The sequence below is a fragment of the Protobothrops mucrosquamatus genome, unplaced genomic scaffold, assembly GCF_001527695.2.
Source record: "Protobothrops mucrosquamatus isolate PMUCROS unplaced genomic scaffold, P.Mucros_1.0 scaffold279, whole genome shotgun sequence".
Classification (NCBI taxonomy): domain Eukaryota; kingdom Metazoa; phylum Chordata; class Lepidosauria; order Squamata; family Viperidae; genus Protobothrops; species Protobothrops mucrosquamatus.
In genome coordinates, this window is record NW_015386623.1 from 99,790 (window position 1) to 119,922 (window position 20,133).

At 39.3% G+C, this 20,133-nt stretch overlaps 1 protein-coding gene across 1 annotated transcript in view; it reads left to right on the forward strand.

Annotated features, from left to right (window-relative positions):
- The first annotated feature begins 386 nt into the window (after positions 1-386).
- LY75 (lymphocyte antigen 75) overlaps positions 387-20,133 on the forward strand; it is a 72,314-nt gene continuing 52,567 nt past the window's right edge. The window contains exons 1-4 of the mRNA XM_029283921.1: positions 387-555; positions 12,647-13,018; positions 16,707-16,880; positions 17,491-17,655. Of these exons, the coding sequence (XP_029139754.1) occupies positions 462-555; positions 12,647-13,018; positions 16,707-16,880; positions 17,491-17,655 (805 nt within the window). The 5' untranslated portion in view covers positions 387-461. The remainder of the gene's footprint in view (positions 556-12,646; positions 13,019-16,706; positions 16,881-17,490; positions 17,656-20,133) is intronic.

The window sequence follows — 20,133 nt, forward strand, 5'->3', positions numbered from 1 at the left end:
TTACCGCACCCTAATAAGGAGCACACCTGTACTTTAAACTTCCGTGGCGTACAGTTCCTTCTTTCTTCAAATCAGAACGACGAGACCGGATTTCTTAAAAAAAAAGCACGGGGGGCAATCCTGCTTTTGAAAAAGTCCCCGTTGCGAAGGTCGCAACAACGCCGAGCATCTTTCTCTTTCGATTTCTCGCCCTGCAGCCCTTTCCCCTGGATTTTCCAGCCCGCGCCTGCTTTCTCCCAACCAGAACTGGCTCTTCAAGAGACGAGAGAGGCGGAAAAAGACGGGATTGGCCCTTCCCCTCCGCCAATCATCGCCCTTAAGACCCAGAAGCTCACCCAGCGGGGAATGCAACTCAGAGCTCGGGAACCGCCCGCGGCGGACAGTTTCCCTGGAGAAGCGAAAGTGGCTGCTTTGCCTTTAGTTCCCGTGGCCTCTGCAGTTTGCCTGGCTGCTCCTCTAGGATGAGGGGAATGCTCCGAGGCTCCACTTCCACCTGCCGGGTGATTCTGATGGTCACCATCCTGTGCTGCTGCACTAACAGAGCAGCTTCTTCAGGTAATTACCCGGCAGGTCGCTGCGCCCTACCTCTCGGTTTAGGTGGCTGATCCCCGCGGGGAAAGCGGCTTGCCGGAGGCTGAAGAAGGAACAACCTTAACTCTAACGGCCGACCCGCAGCTGCGCAAGCTCTGGCGTGGATGCACCCAAAGGATGGGAAGGCGGTGGTTGAGGAAATGGGAAATCCCCGTTTAAATGTGTTGGGGCTTGTTGGGCTGAAGGTGACTGGGTGCTTTTGGAAACGTGGAGGATGCTCCCAACCCGCGCTTGCTTCTCCGAAGAGTCCGTGTGTGGGGGGGGGGGGCTGCCCCTGTGGTGGCAGGTGGCCTGTAGGCAGCGCCGGGAACTGCGCTGCAGCTCCTCTCCGCGGAATCGGGTTTGCCCTTTCCTTCCAGCACTGCGCGCGCGCGCGCGCAAGAGTTTTCCAGGTCTCCAGTTTGCGCCAAGGCCGCGAGTTTAGAGCCGTGACTTGACATTTTTTTTTGTTGTTTTTGTTTTTTGAGCCTCCAGTACTAAGGTTATTCCAGAGGCTTTAACCTGAAACCCGTAGTAGTAGTAGTAGTAGTAACCTCGGAATATCGTTACCCCGACGATCAGGTCAACCGGGCCATTCCCTAGAAATCGGAGCCCGATTTTCCACCAGAGATATTAGCGGCGCCTTCGACTACTTAACTCACCGTTTGCAACCGCGGACTGGGAAGGGCGGCGGAGGCAGATCGGCGGTGTTGGCCTTTTGCCACTCTTAATTCGGACTCCTTTTGCTTTCTCTCTCCCAGAGTTATTTATAGGCTTTGGGATAAGAGTCCTTGCGTGGTTTGATTTAGGAGTTAAAAACTTGGCTACTCTTCGGTGACCGCTCAGTGACCGCTCAGTGTAAAACAGAAAAGAGCGCGGGGCTGAATTGGAGCAGGGAGATTTGTTTGTAGCTTCAAGACAGGGCTTGTACTTTCCCCTGCTCCAGCTCCGGTGGCAGATCTTCATATTTCTTTTCCAATGCTACAATTAACTGATGGACTTTCTAAATTGCTGTTTTTTGTATCTGTGCAGTAATGAAAAATGTTGAAGTTCTGGCAGAAAAAAAACGGTAGCAACCAAATCATCCTGATGAATTGAAGTTTCAGTTTGATTTCATAAATTTCTGTTTATCTGAAATCTCTCAGACTATTAAAGTATATTGCAGGTCTGTGCAAGATTATACTGGGTTCCACAAATAAGGATTTTCTGGTATTTCTGAAATGACGTTTTTAAAATTGCTTTAAAGAGATTGTGAGTTAAAATTTGAACATAACATTCATTCTACATACTGTATAAACATCTCAAGTCTTTGGGTTTAAACATTTGAAGGGAAAAATAAACTATAATTTCATATGGATTAAATTGTTATATGCAAATATTTTAAAACTTTCCTGTATATCATTTTCACTGGAACTATGTATAAATACTTTCAAGTATGACAGTTCAATAGCACATAAGCCCTTTTATGTGTAAACAGTGTAACTAGGATTTACCTAACATTCTTTCACACATTATACTATAATTGCTTATGAGAGATTGTGTGAGTACATGTATGTAGTGAAATCTTACATTATATAGAAAGGGCTTCTCTCTAAGCAGATTATTATTCTGTTGCTAATGCAAGTATTTAAAAACTTTCCTGTATACCATTTTACTAGAATATATGTAAATACTTTCAAGCATGACAGTTCAATTAGTACACACCCTTTTATGTGTAAACAGTGTAACTAGGATTTATCTAACATTCATTCACATACAGTATAATTGCTACCTGTGTGAGAGAGATTGTGAGTGAATGTGTGTGTGTGTATAAAAAGAGAGTTATGTAGAAAGGACTTTTTTCTAACTAGTTTATTATTTCTCTTACTAATTGTTTATCCAGATTTTCTGTTAAGTTCTATTTCGGTTTCTATTCAGTTCAGTTCTAAACTGAACTGCAGAAGCTTGGATGAGAAACAAAACGTTCAATGGCACTAAAAAAAAGTGAAATGACGATTTTTCATACTTAGGACAATTGAAACATTCCCCATGATCACATGATCAGAATTTGTGTGCTTGGCAATTGGCATGTATTTATGATATTGCACTGTCCCAGGGTCATATGATCATTGTTTGTAACCCTCCCAACTGGCTTCCCTGAAGCAAAGTCAATGGGGGGGAAACCAGATTCACTTAATGATCACATGGTTCACTTAACAACCACAGAGATTTGCTTACCAACTGTGTCAAAAAAGTTGTAAAATGGGGCAAAACTCACTTAACAACTGCCTTGCTTAGCAACGGAAATTTTGGAATCAATTATGGTCCTAAATCAAGGAATACCTATATGCATTCCCAGGCTCCAACCGTTTATTTTGAAAGAGAATGCTGAATGTCTTTGTGGTTAAGGGATGCAGACTCATGAAAAAGTAATCTGAAAGCAGGAAAGATTATCCAAATGGTTGTAACTCATTTGCATGGGGAATCATTTCTTTGATTTTCCTGAATTATTCTGTACAATCACCCTGTGATCTAGTTCTGACAAATAAGCTGCTGGTAGATAATTATGGACCACTTGAACTAAGCTTCCTCCAATTTTTTAATTGTACAGAGTCCGGAGTTGCTCTATGAGTGAGATGGGCAATCTCTAAATTAGATATACATACGTGCATATACATATACATATATATACACATACATATACATATACGTAATGTAGTTTTATCCTGTCCATAAACTAGTACAGTGGTGGCGAACCTATGGCACGGGTGCCAGAGGCGGCACTTAGAGTCCTCTCTGTGGGCACGCGTGCCATCGCCCCAGTCCTAGGCCTTCAGCTGGGGTTTATAAAACCTTTTCGCTTTAGGTCTCTGCCGCCGTGTGCAAAAAAAAAAAGGTTCAATCAGTCAATTTCAACTTATCGCGGGGAAAAAAAAGATCTTGCAAAGTTGGAATTGATTGATTGAACTTTTTAGTCCCACCCAGTCTGACGTTACCACCGCAGCCACGCCCACCCAATGGGCCACACCCACCCAGCATCCGACGATGCATAAGTGGGTTTTGGGCACTCGGTCTCTAAAAGGTTCGCCATCACTGAACTAGTACCTGCAGTGGCTTTCCTTTTATAGAGATACTGGGAAATGCTATTTAACTGGATACTATGAAAGTGTCATACTTCTTGGTAGACAATGGATCCATCATGATGAAGGTTTTAGGATGGTTTCATTGGGTTTTTAATGAAAGAGAATCCATGGACTGGCAAAAACTCAGTGCTCAGAAATTGAAGAAACAAAGAGTGCAACCAGGCCCATTAAGTATAAATTGGAGTAAGATATTCTGGAAGAAAGATCAATTTCTCCCTTTTCCTGGAAGAAAAAACAATTCTGTTTTAGGGAATTGCGTTGATACTGCGGAGACCAAATGGCGATGTTATGAAACTGGTATCTTGGTTCACAGAGTCATGTTTAATGACAGTCAAATGGACAAAGCTGAAGAGTGTGGTTATAGCATTCCAGAACTGTAGCAACATTTGCCAAATTGCAAGATGAATGGGATGGTTCTGTCTCACCTCAGTTAAAAATGCAATCCATAAAATGCAACTAGTAAGGAACTTAAAAGGCAACCTGAGTTGATGCTGGATGGATAGGATATTATACTAGCAGAAATTTATAATAATCGGTATTGCAGGCACAACACAAAAATGGCACTGATTATAAAAGGGAGGAACTTTTTGAATAGGCTGAAATTCCAGCTATTACTTTCTTACACACTCATTTGGAGGGGCTGCATGAAAGCTGTTTGAAATGATTAATATCTTTGTATCACACATCATTGTAATTCTGACAATAGTTAAATGTGTCTTATGAGGCTTTGCAAGAGCAGATACTTTTGTTGTAAGCCAAACTTTTATTCATATTCTTATTGATAAATCATGTTGGAGTTGAGAATTTAAAGCTGTGGTCTTTTTTATATTTACTTGGAAATAATTTGAATTGGTAGGCAGAGGCCTAATTCACAGACAGACAGACAGACTTGGGAAATATGCCCAAGATTTTGTTACCTGGAGAGCAGGCCTCTTAATGCTAGGAAAATGCCGGATTTTTAAATATATATATATATATATATATATATAATAAATTTTGTCTAATCTGCATGTTCTAGATGTGTGATAGGTGCAATAGATGTACAGTATGCTTGAATGCTAATAAAATTTTATATTAAAGAATAATAACAAGGAGCCAGTGTGCTACAATGGTTAAGTAGTTCCATCTTCCGCTTGTACTTCTAGACTCCAGATATTCTACAGCTTAGAACCAGAGTCCTCAACCACAGACTTGTAAGAAACAGGCTGAGTGACTGCGCATTTCTTTTACCAGGATATGATAGGTTCAGTGTGGTCAAACAGGTGCAGCTTGGAAGGAACGGTTTATATTGTGTGATCTACATGCCCGTTGAATGGCAGCAAAGATCTACATGCCCGTTGAATGGCAGCAAAGAATTTTTTTCCTGTTTTTTTTTTTAATGTCATCTAGTGCAGAGGTCTCCAACCTTTTGGGCACCAGGGACCGGTTACATGGAGAGAGGTTTTTCCGCGAACCGGAGTGGGCGTGGTTTTGTGTGCTGCCTGCATCCCGCGGATGGAATTTTGCTTGTTTGTGCGGCCTGGTTGCTGGCATGCTGTGGCCTGGTATCGGTCCCCGGACCAGAGGTTGGTCAGCCAGATATTTGAAGCTCAGAAATTAGTATTGGAACTAGTATTGGAAGACTTTGAAAGTGAACAATGGTGAGAAGAGGTTTTTATTTTTTTAAAAAAGCTAGATACTTTTACATACATATGTACAAAAGTTAAATCTTAGAAAGAGATGTAGCATATTACATACAGTATGTGTTTGGATACACAGAAGCTTGAAATTGAAACTTGTACATTTCACTCTCAGAAAATTTCTTTTGGCTAGAATTGATTCCCACATTTGCAGAAAACCTCACCACTTAATCTTAAGACACATCCCACTTCCTTGTTGAAAGGTTGATATCTGTTGCTGTTGAATTGAAGTTAAACGCTGTGCAACTGCAAATATAAAAAGAAGTCTCCCTAATTAAACTTCAGTTTTCTTCGGCTCTTTGCAGTACTGTCTGTGGAATGTCTTCATTCCTTCTCTTGCCTCTGGTGTCTTTCCTGAAGCTGCTACCACACTTTGTCGGGCAGTTTTGTAAATAACTTTTGCATTCAATATCTCTTCTAAGCTGAAAAGTAACTGTCTCATAAAAGAGCGAAAATACTGCATGGTACAGGCATATAATAATAATTATTGCATTTCCTCAAAGTGCAGAAAAGGGCAATCTAAGGCTAAGATAGCTTTACCACAATGTCCAGAACTTTGTAGGATTCCTTCTGTCACTTTTTAAACAAAATATTTTTACAGTGCTAAAAGAAAATACAAACTGAAAATCAGAAAAAATAGAAAAAATAAATAAATGTAAAGTGCAAAAAAGAATAAGGGAAAAGAGATAGAATATTTAAAGAAGTGAATCCAGATCCTTCTTGTTACAAATACAGGTAGTCCTCAACTTACAACAGTTAATTTAGTGACTGTTTGAAGTTACAACCTCATTGAAAAAAGTGACTTATGACTTTTTTTCAAACTTACAACCATCACAGCATCCCATGGTCACGTGATCAAAATTCAGACTGTTAGCAACCGACTCATACTTATGATGGTTGCAGTGTCCTGGGGTCACGTGAACCTCTTTTGCAACCTTCGGACAAGCAAAGTCAATGGGGAATCCAGATTCACTTAATAATCGTCCTTCTAATTTAACAAGTGCAGTGATTCACTTAACAACTGTGGCAAGAAAGGTTGTAAAATGGGGCAAAACTTACTTAACAAATGTCTCATTTGGCAACAGAAATTTTGGGCTCAGTTGTAGTCATAAGTCGAGGACTATTTGTAAAAGCAAGTTAATAGTTCCCCACCTCTTATCAGATTACATACAAAGTTTACTTTTTACCATAGCTCCCCCCCCCTTATCCATTCACAAATCCAAACATTGTCATTTCCATCCACATATTGGCAAAAAGTCCATAAATGGTTTCCAGAAGTTTTTAAAAATATTTCATATTTTATCCCTAATTAAATGAGCCAACTTTATACTCTTTTCTTTTGCTTCTATCAGTTTTAATCTTTAGTTCATGAAGTTGCTGTTGTAGGAATCTTTGATCACTGGGCACTGCTTTCATTGCTTAGGCTGCAGGAGAGATTGTTCATTGGGCTTTGGTGAACGCATAATAATTCGTTCAGCACCATTGTAACTTAGAATAGCCACTGACTGAATGGTCATAGATTGAGAATTACCTATATCAGTGGTGGCGAACCTATGGCACGCATGCCAGAGACGGCACTCAGAGCCCTCTCTGTTGGCACACGCGCCATCACTGCCAGCAGCAGGTACATCAGGCCACCACTGCCGCCTAGAGCAGGAGCCCCGCCCAGCACAAAGGAGGCAAAGCGGCCAACTAGCAAGCTCGAGTAGAGGTGGTAGATCAGAGGTCACCAACCACTGTCGATTGGTGGACTGGAAGAAAAGGAAGGGGGAAGCATTTTACATGCATGCATGCGTGCATGGGGCCGCGAGCACGCACGTGTTGCAAATGGGGCGGGGCTAGTGCCTGCATGATACTAGCCCTGCCCTGTTCTTGCATGGTGCAGCGCCTTGTATCTGCACTCCATGGCGCAGCCGTTTTTGCGCCTTGCAGCACGGTGGCCCATTTTTGCGCCCCCGGTTTTTGCGTACCAGAGGCGGCACTCAGAAGCGCCTCCCTGCCCCCCCATGAGGGCACCACAATGCTGATGCGGCCCTGGCACTTTGCAATAAATAAGTGGGTTTTGGGTTGTGGTTTGGGCACTCTGTCTCTAAAAGGTTCGCCATCACTGACCTATATAGTAAACACTTGTTGGAGATGGCAAAATTTTAATATAACAAAAAGCAAAACTACTCAGCACTTATTTTCACTAAGTATTCTCTAGTAAGAGGGTATGTGTACTTCCAGAAAATTATGAAATGAAGGCACAATATTAAAGTTAAGACTGATAGGTATTTCTTGATCATGTTTCTATTTACTCTGAAAATGTTATCATCTCCAGGGCCGGATTAATGGCCTCCTAGGAATAGTGATGGATTAGGCAAACATGAAGGATTCTGGGAAAGAATAAAATGCTAAGCAACTGAAGGCTGACTTATTATTGTTTCTTTTTGCAAAAAGGGGAGAAAGGATGATCTAGGAAACGGATTCTGAAACTTAAAATTTTACAGCAGATACTCATGTTACTGAGCTATAAATAGCTTGAAAACAATATGTCAATTACCAGAAGTCAGTATGGGAATGCTACAAATATATACTGTATGCAGTGATTTTAGAAAGCATTTGACATAATATTCTGATTAGAAGGCTGGATCACAGGAATATTAAATGGGTAGAAAGCTATCTTGAAAACTATCTTTGGAAAGGAATGACATTTTCGGTGAATTTTCACAAGGTTTATCTCTGGGCCTCTTACTTTCCAGCATTTTATTTAAGATTGTAAGAAGTCATGGAATGAACCTTATCAAAGTTTGCATGATGTCTATATGGAATTTGGTGGTATTTCCTTGTAATGAGAAGGAAAATTCATCCCTATCTTAAGAAATTAAGGCAATTTAATTATTAGTAAAACAGAATACAATTTAATAGAGATAAATGCAGTTTTTTCAGTTAGGAAACCAAAATCAAATGTACAGATACAGCATGGCTCATGCTTGGATTAACTATTGTGCTTGTGAAAAAGATTTTAGAATTATTGATTACAAACTGAGTGTCAACACTGCAATTTTGTTTTCAGTTGCCACAGTTGGGAGGGGGGATGTGTGCTTTTAAGGTTAGACAAAACAATAAATTGTCCTGTGGGAACCAAGGTCATTGTTGCTTAGGTTTTGGCGTGTTGAGCCAAAGAAAGCCTGCCAAAGTAGTTTATTGGGGAATGTGATTAATGACATATTACTGGGGTGGGAAGTTCAACTTTGTAACCTTTGGGAGAGAACTTCAGTCTTGATTTCACTTTTGATCCTACCGATACTTTATAGCCAATAAATATGTTCTTTAAGGAAACCTCTTGTCTTGGAGTTCTGTATCTATCGGAACCATGACACTGAATCAGAAATATGAGTCATCGCTGACTCATATTCAGGCAAACATTATTTTAAGCTGTATCAATAGCGTGGTTTCCCATTTTATGAGAAGTAATGGCTTCACTTTGTTTTGGATGACAAAACAAATGACAGAACATTGGATTTTCACAACATGGATCCCAGCCAGTCTTTACATGTGTCATCTTGCATGAATGTATTCACACACACACACACACACACACACACACACCACCACCACCACCACCACCATCAAAGTTAGTTGTGTTAGCAGAGTGGCCCTTGCTAGTTGGTGTTTTTTAAAATGTTGCAGATGGTTGAAACAGAGGGACATCTTGCTCAGATGGTGGAGGAAGGTCCTCTGGGTTCCCCCATCTCCTGGTCCTGGACTGGGTTGTTAGTTCTTGCCATTGGGCTTGTGTGCTTTGTAATCCCAGGCCTGGCTTCACTGTGGCTTGGGATACAGCTATAACAAAAAATTGATAAAGCATGAAATAATAAATCAAACATATTAACAAGATACTGTATTGCTGACTAAAAACCTGAACATCGTGCCAGTAAATATGTCCATTACTCATGAAGATGAATCAGTATTAACCCCCCTCCCCAGGGTTATTGTTGAGGGGAGTACATTTATTTGTTCATCAGAGTGTTCAAAAATCCTCCCCATGCATGGGGGACATTTTCAAAATCAAGCAGAATTTGCAAAGCGCATTTCAGTTAAATACATTGAACATTATAGCACAATTGTTTTCTTTCCACAGAATGCTTGAAGCATGACTCCATGGAAAATACCCTGAGCAATGCATCTAAACATACTTTAGATCAGGGGTGTCAAACTCAATTTCATTGAGGGCCGCATCAGCATTGTGGTTGCCCTCAGGGCCAGATGGGTGTGGCCAGGGTGGGTGCGGCCTACTGGGTGGGCGTGGATGGAGTGGGTGTGGCCTACTGGGTGGGCATGGCCAGCTCTACATCGTTCTCGTCAAGGGTGCCTGTGGGGGCCTGGGCAGGAGTGGGACAGATCTGAGGGTCTCTGGCAGAAGGGAGTGGGACCGGGGCAAGTCCCAAGGCATGGTCCATTTTTTCATTCCTCACAAAGGGTGACACCTCCCCAGCAGGGGGCAGGGCCAATGCAGCAGGGGCTGGTTCCTTGCTGTTTCTAGACGGCCTTGTGGAGCTAAGACTGAATGCGTTTCAGCATAGATGGCCACCACAAAATTGTACATTGGCTCCCCGCTGGCCTGGGCCAGGGCCAAGGCAGCGGGGGCCATTCCCTCACTGTTTCCAGGATGGCTTCACGGGCCACATGAAACCACTTCACGGGCCGCATCCGGCCCCCGGCCCTTGTGTTTGACATGTCTGCTTTAGATAGAAGCTTTGCATACAAAATACCAGTATTCAGGCTAGTAAATTGCAAATAAATATTTCAAATCCCAGATTGGCATAATATTTTAGGTGGTTTCAAATAAAGTTTTGCTTGTGTTCTGTTTGCAGGGTGCTTAGCTGTGACTTAGAAATCTATTATTAATTTAATCATTAGAGAATATAAAGCAGAAACATTTCGTACACTACAAAATAAATTTTAACTGAGTAATAAATATTACTGAGGAAAACCTACAGTGCTGCACTGAAATTGTACAGTTTCCGCACAATTCAGTGCTCTTAGTGTACTATCTCAAGTTATTTTCTCCAGTGTAAGCATAACAAAAGACATAATTTTAGCCTAAGTTAAATTCATACACCAATTAAAATTGTTCTCATCAGGGCTTTATGATGTGAAATTTAGTAATCAAACTAGACCGCAATGGTCTTTTTATACCAGCAAATAGGTTTTAATTGGTTTAAGATCTAGGAAACTGGTTTTGAGAATTCGGCAACTTACTGTTTTTATTTAATTTTAAAAGGTTTGTAGTTTTAAAATGAATAAAACATTAGCACATAAATATATAAATATAAAATAGATCATTATTTCAAATCAGAAATTTAATTCATTTATAGATAATTTTATAATTTATTCTTTAATAAATTATATTAATTAGTTAAGCTTGTATCAGATGTATAATAAATCTTATATTTCTACGGAGGATACATTTACATAGCAATAATATCTTGTTCTGTATCAAGCAAGGGGTTTGCTGACTATTGCTTGATACAGGCAGATTAACTTCAAAACAGCGTTTCATGCAAATTACTTTAATTCATCAGGCATTCTCTAAACATTAACTTACAGTTACTGTAGGGATTCTTCTTGTGAGCTTAAATGGACTCCAGAAGATGGTAGATGACAGGAAGGCCTGGAGAAACGTTGTCCATGGGGTCACGATGGGTTGGATACGACTTCGTAACTAACAACACCATTTAGGATTACATCCATAAATATTGGATAAAGGCTAATAAACTGTGGTTTAATCTAAACAATTTTGGGAATGCAATAAAAGGTTGTACTAGAAAATTGGGCATTTAAACTAGAAAAGTTCACCAGGCCAACCTTTTTGAGATTAGATACTAAGCAGGGCTAGGCCTACTTAGTGTTTCAGGGAGTTGAAAAAACATCCTAAGAGTTGAAAAAAAATCCTAAGAGAAAGCACTTTTGCATTACTGTACTATGAAGAAAATCAAATGGACACGTCCATGAAAATTTTAAAGGACTAAGTTTATCGACTGAGGAGTTTTATTAATCTAGCAGCATCATTGGAAGTATAAGTGGCCTCTGATTCTGAATCCTTTTATTTTAGCTGATACACTAAACATATTTATCTGAGCTCTGTTTGGATTATGCAGTATATTACATGGAGCTTCTTTTGAGAATGTCCCCCAAAGAACTCCAGAACATTGCTGAACGTATTACAGACAATCCTCATTTAATGGTAGCAGTTTGGACCAGCATTTCCAGTTGCTATTGTTAAGTGAATTACTGCAGGTTAAGTGAGGACATCAAATGGTTGTCGTTTGTGATCTCTTCCAGGCATCCCCTTCACTTGTTGGAAGCCAGCAAAGAAAGCCACAAATGGAGATCACATGACTATAGGATACTGCAGTCATAATTGCAAACTAATTGTCTGGATTGTGATTATGTGACTACTCGTTCAGAAAAATTATGAATTTGAAAAGTCATTGAACGAGGGGTTGTTAAATGAGGACCACCTGTTTACCTTTATTTTATCATCTTTACTGGCTTCCACTCCATTTTTTTATTTTGATAACAATTTTCCACCAACCTATTAGAAAAATCTTGTCATATTTACAGACGTTCTCTGAATGGTCCTTTCAACAGATGTTTGCGTAGATAGTACACAAGATTATACCAGTTTTAGCTTTCAAATATCCAGGTTATTGCTAGAGGGCAAACAGCTAAAATGCCTGATACCTCTTTACTGCCATCTATTGATCATATGAATTTTTGCAAGGGAAAAGGGAAGAGGTGTTTTCCCACTTATAAAACACTGTTCACAGAGATTTTAATACTTTTCTTATAATTTCTTTGTTGTTGCTGCTGCTATTGTTATTCCAGGGCCCTGAATCTTGAGCACACTGAGTTATACCAATATTGATGCTGTCTATCTTTAAATATTGTTTTATTTGCTTCTGAGATCATGTTGCTTTTTTAATGATCTTTCAAAAACTATATGTAATGTTGTTGCTGCTGCCTAGAGAATGCTGTTTGTAAGTATACTGCTCAAAAAAATAAAGGGAACATTTTACCATGGAACTGAAGGGGTTTGCGTTCCCTTTATTTTTGTGAGCAGTATATATAAATAGACACAGGTATTTTCAGTAATTATTAAGGTGCTCTGTCATGGAACTTAATGTTGACAATGCTTTCCAGTGTTACTGCATAATCTCAGTATTATTTTTATATCTACTGCAAGTTAGAAAAGAAAAATTACTAAAATGTGTTATTTTCTCCATGCAGATAATAATCTTTTCACCATTCGGCATGAAAACTCTAATAAATGCATCCAAGTTAAAAGCCAGCGCCTAATATTAGGAGATTGTAAGGAGACAGATGAAAGCTTATGGACATGGGTCTCTCAACATCGCCTTTTTAATTTGGGATCCCAAAAGTGCCTTGGACTAGAGACTGCCAAGTCTACAAATACCTTAAAAATGTCTGCTTGTGACTCAGATCTCAATCTCTGGTGGCGATGTGTTGGTAATTCCATCCTCTCCGCATCTCAGAACAAACTAACATTAAAGAATGGAATCCTCACTGTAAGCCTAAACTCTTCTGATGCTTGGAGAAGAAGCAATTCCAGCGATACGATTTGTAAATTTCCATATAGTGGTATGTATTTTCTTTCATTTATAGAAAGGAAAGAAGGGTTCCAGCAAGAATGTGGTTAAATGCTGACTTCTAAGGAGTTCAGAAGAAAGGGGGCATCCCCAGTTGAGTGTTGCATCAAATGATGATTAAGTACCAGTAATCATAATTAATACTCTCACGTGATGAACTGGAATTCAGACATTCCTGTCCATGTTCTAACTTAGATTGTTTCCCGATATAGGGAGTGCCAGAATTCTCAGCTATGCTGGGCCTATGCTGGTTTAGAATTTGGGAAGTTGAAATCCATACTTGGGAATATCTAATAAAATGTTAATTTGGAGGATAACTGAATGTATTTTGGAATGCATTTGGGGGAGCACTAAGACTGTTAATAGATCCAGTTTGGTGTACTGATTAAAGTGCTGACCTAGAAATCAGGAGACTGTGAGTTTTAGTTCCGCTTTAGGCATGAAAGCTAGTTGGGTGACTTTGAGCCAGTCACCCTCTCTCAGCTCAACCCACCTCAAGATTGTGGGGAGAATAGGAGGAAGAATATATGGCATATGCCTTGAGTTATATTTAAATAATAAAGGCAGGATAAAAATATCTAATAAATTAAGGAAAAAAGCAGTGCAAATAATTGACGTTCCTTTGGAAAAACATGCATAATTCTCATGATTTTTAAAACGGCTCAGATTATTATTATTATGGTTTTGCAGGATGAAACAGATTATTTCCAGATGAAAATATCATGTAGAAAAATCAGTGAAATATTAGACATTATGCTGGATTATGCTGTAAGAGATTGGGGTTAATCCAAAGTGGAAGTGAAAGTTTCTGAACTTTACTTCTGATTAAACCTATTTTTTCATTTATAAAAATGGGGAATTAACCGTAACAATGAAATCAGCTCGCTCTCTCCCTAATTTGAATACCAATAAAATTATTTTCAAGTTGAAGGAACTCTGGGGAAGTCCTACAAATTCCTTTTTAGCTATCCTTTTTCTATAGTTAGTGCACAGAAAACAAGAAGTTCCACTAGTCTTAGAGTACAAAACCACTCAGTCTTCTGCTCTCTATAGAAAACACTGGGCATGTCTAAACAAATAAATGGAAATTACCTCAAGGCATCTTTTGTATTTCTGTCTTGTTCTGTGGAGCTGTTGGTTGACGAGGCATGTATCATACAGTTGTTTCTAGCCATATTTGTGTTTACATAACTATGAATGAATGCATTTGTTTTTCTCTCTTTCCCTTCTTCCATCCCGCCCTTTAGATCTTTATTATAAAGTTTATTAAATTATAAACTCATGAGCAAGAACTATCTTGTTTTTTAACTTCTGTTTAACAGATCTAAATTTAAATGCTGTTCAAATTAATTATAATTATTACAACAAAGTCACCAGAGATCCCATATTCATAGTTCATAGGCCTTTTCTCCTGACGTAACCTAACCCTCAGCCAGTTCAGGCTATTTTTATCTACAGTGGCTGAAACCCTGTTGGTACAATTAATACAATGTTCTTCCTGATTCCTTTCTAAGCTTTTAGAACCAATCCCAATTTTTTTCTTTTCAGCAGGGCAGTGGAGAAATGTATTTATTTTATTTCTATTTACTAAATTTGTCGCCATACATCTTGCTGCGGTATTGTGGCTTTGTGGATTAGGCTTTTTTTGTTAACAAGACCAAGTTAGTAATCTCTGCTGGGATTATCAGAGGACAGTCTTTAATTTCTCAGGGATTTGGTTCATTACTGTTGGTTCACTTCACATGAGAAGATTGTACAGTCTTTCACTGCTGGTATGAAGAGATGCCTGTTCTCCAACCCAACAAAGGCAGCTTTCATCCGTATAATATGCAGCCCTTAGAGTTAGAATGTTTGCCCTGTGTCTGCTTGATATTCACAACAGTATTAGCAGAAGAATCAGGACAATTAAAATAATAATACTCCACACAAGATAAATACTTCTGAATTGTCATATTTCCTATATTTTGTATTTAATAATTCTGAAGCCAGCAAGAGTAGCCAAAGCCAGCAAGAGTAGCCAAACAAATCTTGAAACAATCACCAGTTTTATTTTGACTGCATCCATTGAAAGTTATTTTGGTAAAAATTATGATATCTCATTAGCCAACCTGATTGTTTCATGTCAACCCTGAAGGCTGAAACCTAAAGGGAACTTAAGATCCTCCAGATTTTACCTGGCTATCTAGCAATAGTTTTAGTTAGCTATCTAGTCCTCCAGATGTTACCTACTATCCAGTGATCAGATTTATATAGTTGTCCAGCTGCCAGTGGAACTCTAGGCAGTGAACAAAAGAAAGAACATAATACACAAATCAATTAAGTTGTAGCTGAATTAGCTTCAGCTGCTGGGAACTGTAGTTCAGCAGCGTCTGAAGAGACGCAGGTTGCTTTCCCCAGTGCTATGATTTTGAAATCCCTTTTTTTTCTTGGCAAGAATTTTTTTCACTTTCTACATGGATAAGAAATGTGGCCACATGTTTTTACTTATTATTATATTGCTTTGAATATTATTTTGAGCAGAGAACGTAAATGAATATATATTTGAAAGTACTGACCATATTGAAAACAAACAAGCATTAGACTGGGACCTCATTGACATTTCTTTTATTTTTTTTGGAATTTCCAGCACAAAATTTTCATTGCAATAACAGGCAGCACTTTAAAGTATAACAGTATATGTTAATTAGCATGAGAACAGTGTTGAAAACTTGGTATGCAAGTAAGTTATGAAAGCTGTGCAGGCAAAAAGTTTGTATCAGCATATTGCTCTGGCATTAAAAATGTGGCTTGCTTTTGCTAGCAATTTTGAAGTGATTTTTTTTTTTTACTTTCCCTTGTGGATAAGGCGTATTCTCCTTGCAAAGTTAATCTACTAGCTTATGCATTGACTGTTATAAAAGTCCTCCTCCAAACTTGAAGCAGGATCCTTTTAAAACCAGCAATTCAAATATCTGCTAGAAATCGACATAATGAGATGTTCAAGCACTTTATCTAAGACTAGAAAACACGCACCCAGGCTTCATGCCCTGGATCAAAGATGGTTATGGTTCACTGAGGTCCTGTTTTCACAGTACAGTCACCACTATATTGCTACCCTGCTTTTGAGGCAACTACTCTAGTACAGAGGTCCCCATCCTTTTGGGCACCAGGGACCGGTTCTGTGGTGAAAGGTTTTTCCACAGACCGGGGAGTGTGTGGTTTTGTGTGCTGCCTGCATCCTCCGGATGGGGCTTTGCTTGTTTGTGCGGACTGGTTGCTGGCATGCCACGGACCGGTACTGGTCCACGGACCGGGGGTTGGGGACCCATGCTCTAGTACTCAGTTGGAAACCTGCTGGTCTCCAGAAGGCCTGCTGTAGCATGTCCCACTACTTTTTTCTGAAGACTCAGTCCTTTTTTGGCTATTTGTATTGTTCCTGAAGTTGTATAGTTCAGATCATCACCTTGTGATTTTGATGCTAGTTTTTTTCCCCCTTTTTATGACTATTGATGACCTCTGGCTCCATTAATAGTTGGCTCTACCTAATGTAACTCTTAAGATTTGTGCATACATGATTCTTCCTGCAATATTAGTAATATTAGTAAAGTAATATTTTAAAAATATGTTTATTTTTACACCACATAGACTCATTTCCAGATTTTTTTAAAATGTTAAATCTGTTTTTGGTTTCTTTTATGCAGAAATGTATACCAGGGATGGGAATGCCTATGGAAAACCTTGTGAGTTTCCTTTCTTAGTTAATAATACATGGTATCATGATTGCATTCACATTGAGAAGTATTCAGGAGGTGAATGGTGTTCCACAACCACTTACTTCAATCAAGACACAAAATGGGGCCTCTGCTTAAAAAGAGGCAAGTAGCTTTCCTAAAATAGCATCCTGAAAAAAATAATGTTGTATTATTAATGCATATTATATATGTTGGTATTTCATGGGAAAAAGGATGAACAGAGCTTCAAATCTAATAATACCTTTATACTGATTAAACAATACTGTTGTATCATATACAATTACAATTATAGAAGTTAAGATATTAAAATTATTTGCCTGAGGTTCCGGTTTGTGTTATTAAAAACATGTTCAAAAAATGCGGTTTCATCTTAAACCTAGAACCTAATTGATACATGCTTCTTCCTTGTGAATTCTTGTTCTCACAATTTTACTAGTTCCTGTTTTTCCCCCGTGTGTTTTACAAACCTGTTGCAGACAGCATAAGGAGAAACGGGGGAAGGGGGTTGGGTGTTGTAAAACTGTACATTTAGATCCCAGTCCATCTCCTTTGTAAGTCTGGATAGCACAGAGAGTGCAAATTGAATGCCAATATTGGAGATGAAGATAATATGTGTATATGTATATTTGCTCTCATGTTGACTAAATTAAGTTGATAAGGCAACATGTTCAAGAGTTCTAGATTATGGGTATGGTACCTGTAGATCTCAGATATGAATGCTTGTCTTCAACAGAGGATGGCTGTCAAAATACATGGGTACAGTTTAACGATTCTGGAAATTGTTACCAATTAAACACACAGGCTGCTCTTTCTTGGAAAGCAGCATATCTCTCATGTAAGAAGCAAGGGAGTGATTTGGTCAGCATCACAAGTGCATCCGAGCTAAATTATATCCAAGGTAAGTACAACTTTATACTGAGTTCTAGAGGAAAGCTGTCAGTGACTAATGAGAAGTAAGCAGATTGATTTCAAGATAGATGCTGCTGACTCAGTTAAAACAAGCTCATGCAGAGACAATTGCGACTTAAAAGCAGATAATAGTGCCAGAAAGGTGGATCCTAATCTGGAACCTAAAAAGAGAGCAAAGAATAAGCTAAAACAGAGGTCCCCAATCTTTTGGGCACCAGGGACTGGTTCTGTGGAGAGAGGTTTTTCCGTAGACCGGAGAGTGCATGGTTTTGTGTGCTGCCTGCATCTCACGGATGGGGCTTTGCTTGTTTGTGCGGACCGGTTGCTGGCATGCCGCAGCCCGGTACTGGTCCACGGACCGAGGGTTGGGGACCCCTGAGCTAAGAGTTCTAAGTCTATATTCACAGGAGCGTGTAGTCAGCTTCTACATTGTGAAAAGCAGTTGGTTGATTTGCAAAAGCTGAATGGCTCATCTCCCGGAAAGTCTTTAAATTGAATGCTTTCATTCAAACACCCCACAATTGCCAGCATGTTCTTCAAAATAAAGCCTTTTTTTCAGCAGGCACCCAAAGGCCAGACAAGGAACAATGGATGGAAACTGATCAAGGATAGATTTAACCTAGAAATAAGGAGAAATTTTCTGATAGTGAGAACAATCAACCAATGGAACAGCTTGCTTTCAGAAGTTGTGGATGCTTCATCACTGGAGGCTTTCAAGAAGAGACTAGCCAGCCACTTGTCAGAAATGGTATAGGGTTTCCTGCTTGAGCAGGGGGTTGAACTTGAAGACCTACAAGGTCCCTTCCAGCTCTGCTGTTATTCTGCCATTTTATTTTTCCCATTATGTGTGTTTCACACAGGGGGATTTAGCCCATTAAATAACCCATATTGGCAATAATAGGGCTGCTCCTTTAAAGTTTAATTATAGCATAAAAGTTGGTAACTCCAAGGACGTTTTCTCACCACAGTTCTTGAGAGGAGAGAGACTGAATAAATAATCTGTACCTCCCATATCAAGTCAGTTTTCTGAAGAACCTTAGAGATAAACTTGATTAACTCTTTCGGTACTCTGCCAGATACTGAACAAGTGGGTATTGTAAAAAGAATTTGGTGATTTGAGGGAATTAGCAACAACACTGCAAAGTTGTTAAACCTCTAACAGCTGACTGGTCATCCCAAGTGACAATGAAAATAATGCTTATTTTGAGAAACTATGCTGATTCATGCCTATTTCAACATGGGGTATGGATGTGGAAGAGAACAACAAAGAGTCCTTGTGGGTGTTTCCACCTTATTCCTCTTCTCGATAAAACATCACACCATACAGAAAGTGTAAGTAATATAAATAAAATAAAGGCTGACAGACAAGCGGAAGTAAAATGCAGCCAAATCTTAATGAGCTGCTAATCGAGGGTGGTCTTGGACTGAGTTACAGGTGGTTTTCACTTAACAACTGGTCACTTAGCTGTTTGAAGTTACAACAGACACCCCTTCTCCAAAAGTTACTTGTGATCCGTTTTGAAGTTGTGGTCACTGCAGCCCCACAGTCCTTCACCCTTATGTATTCAGGACAAAAATGGTCCCAATGCTGACTTGTGGGGCCTTAAAAGCTACTTCACTTGAATAAGTTCAGACACATTTTTAAAGAAATATACTGGGAACTGATAAAGATGTCAGCTCCTGCAGTCAGAACAGAAATAGGTATCTACTCCATATATAGCATATTAATAATTAAAGTTATCACACATTGGCTGAGGATCCATTCAGTGGACCTTGATAGGCTATCCCAAATATGTTTAGCAGAACAGAAGCATGGTTCGGCCCAATTACTGTGTAAGTCGATTTACCAAAATTGTTTCACAGCATGGGTTTTCTACCCAGTATTTATCTCAACTGTCTCCTAGGTAAGGGAAGTTTTTTTAACAGAGAGTCTTAGATATCAGTGCTCAAACTGATAAGGAGTTCTTGGCAGCAAATAGATGTTTAAGTTGGTTGACTAAGAACAAAACTATTTTTCAACTTGAAAAATACTTGTCGGGTGATTTTTACCCAATTCTCAAGAAGCCTGTTCTAGAGAGGATATCCTTATATGGTGCCCCAGCCATCAAAGATATTGGTCATATTTTGTTTGATTGTCAACTCTGCCCCTCTTAGGCTTAGATATTAAATATCTCCACTTGAAAGAAAAACCCATTGGGATCTGAATCGCTGGTTGTCCTACTTCCTCTGGGCTCTAATGTATATAGTGTGAGCAGAATGGTTTATAGACTATGCTAAGTTTATTCTCAAGGCATTTAGAACCTGTTGCATTGAATAGATCGGGGCATCATGTAAAGATGATGTACTCATCTGAATGCTGTTTCTTTCTACTTACAACATATGTGTTTCATTACTGTATTTTCCCCTTTATCTGTTTTACCCTGGAATTATATCCTGTAATTTATTTTTGTTTTTTTATTTTGATATG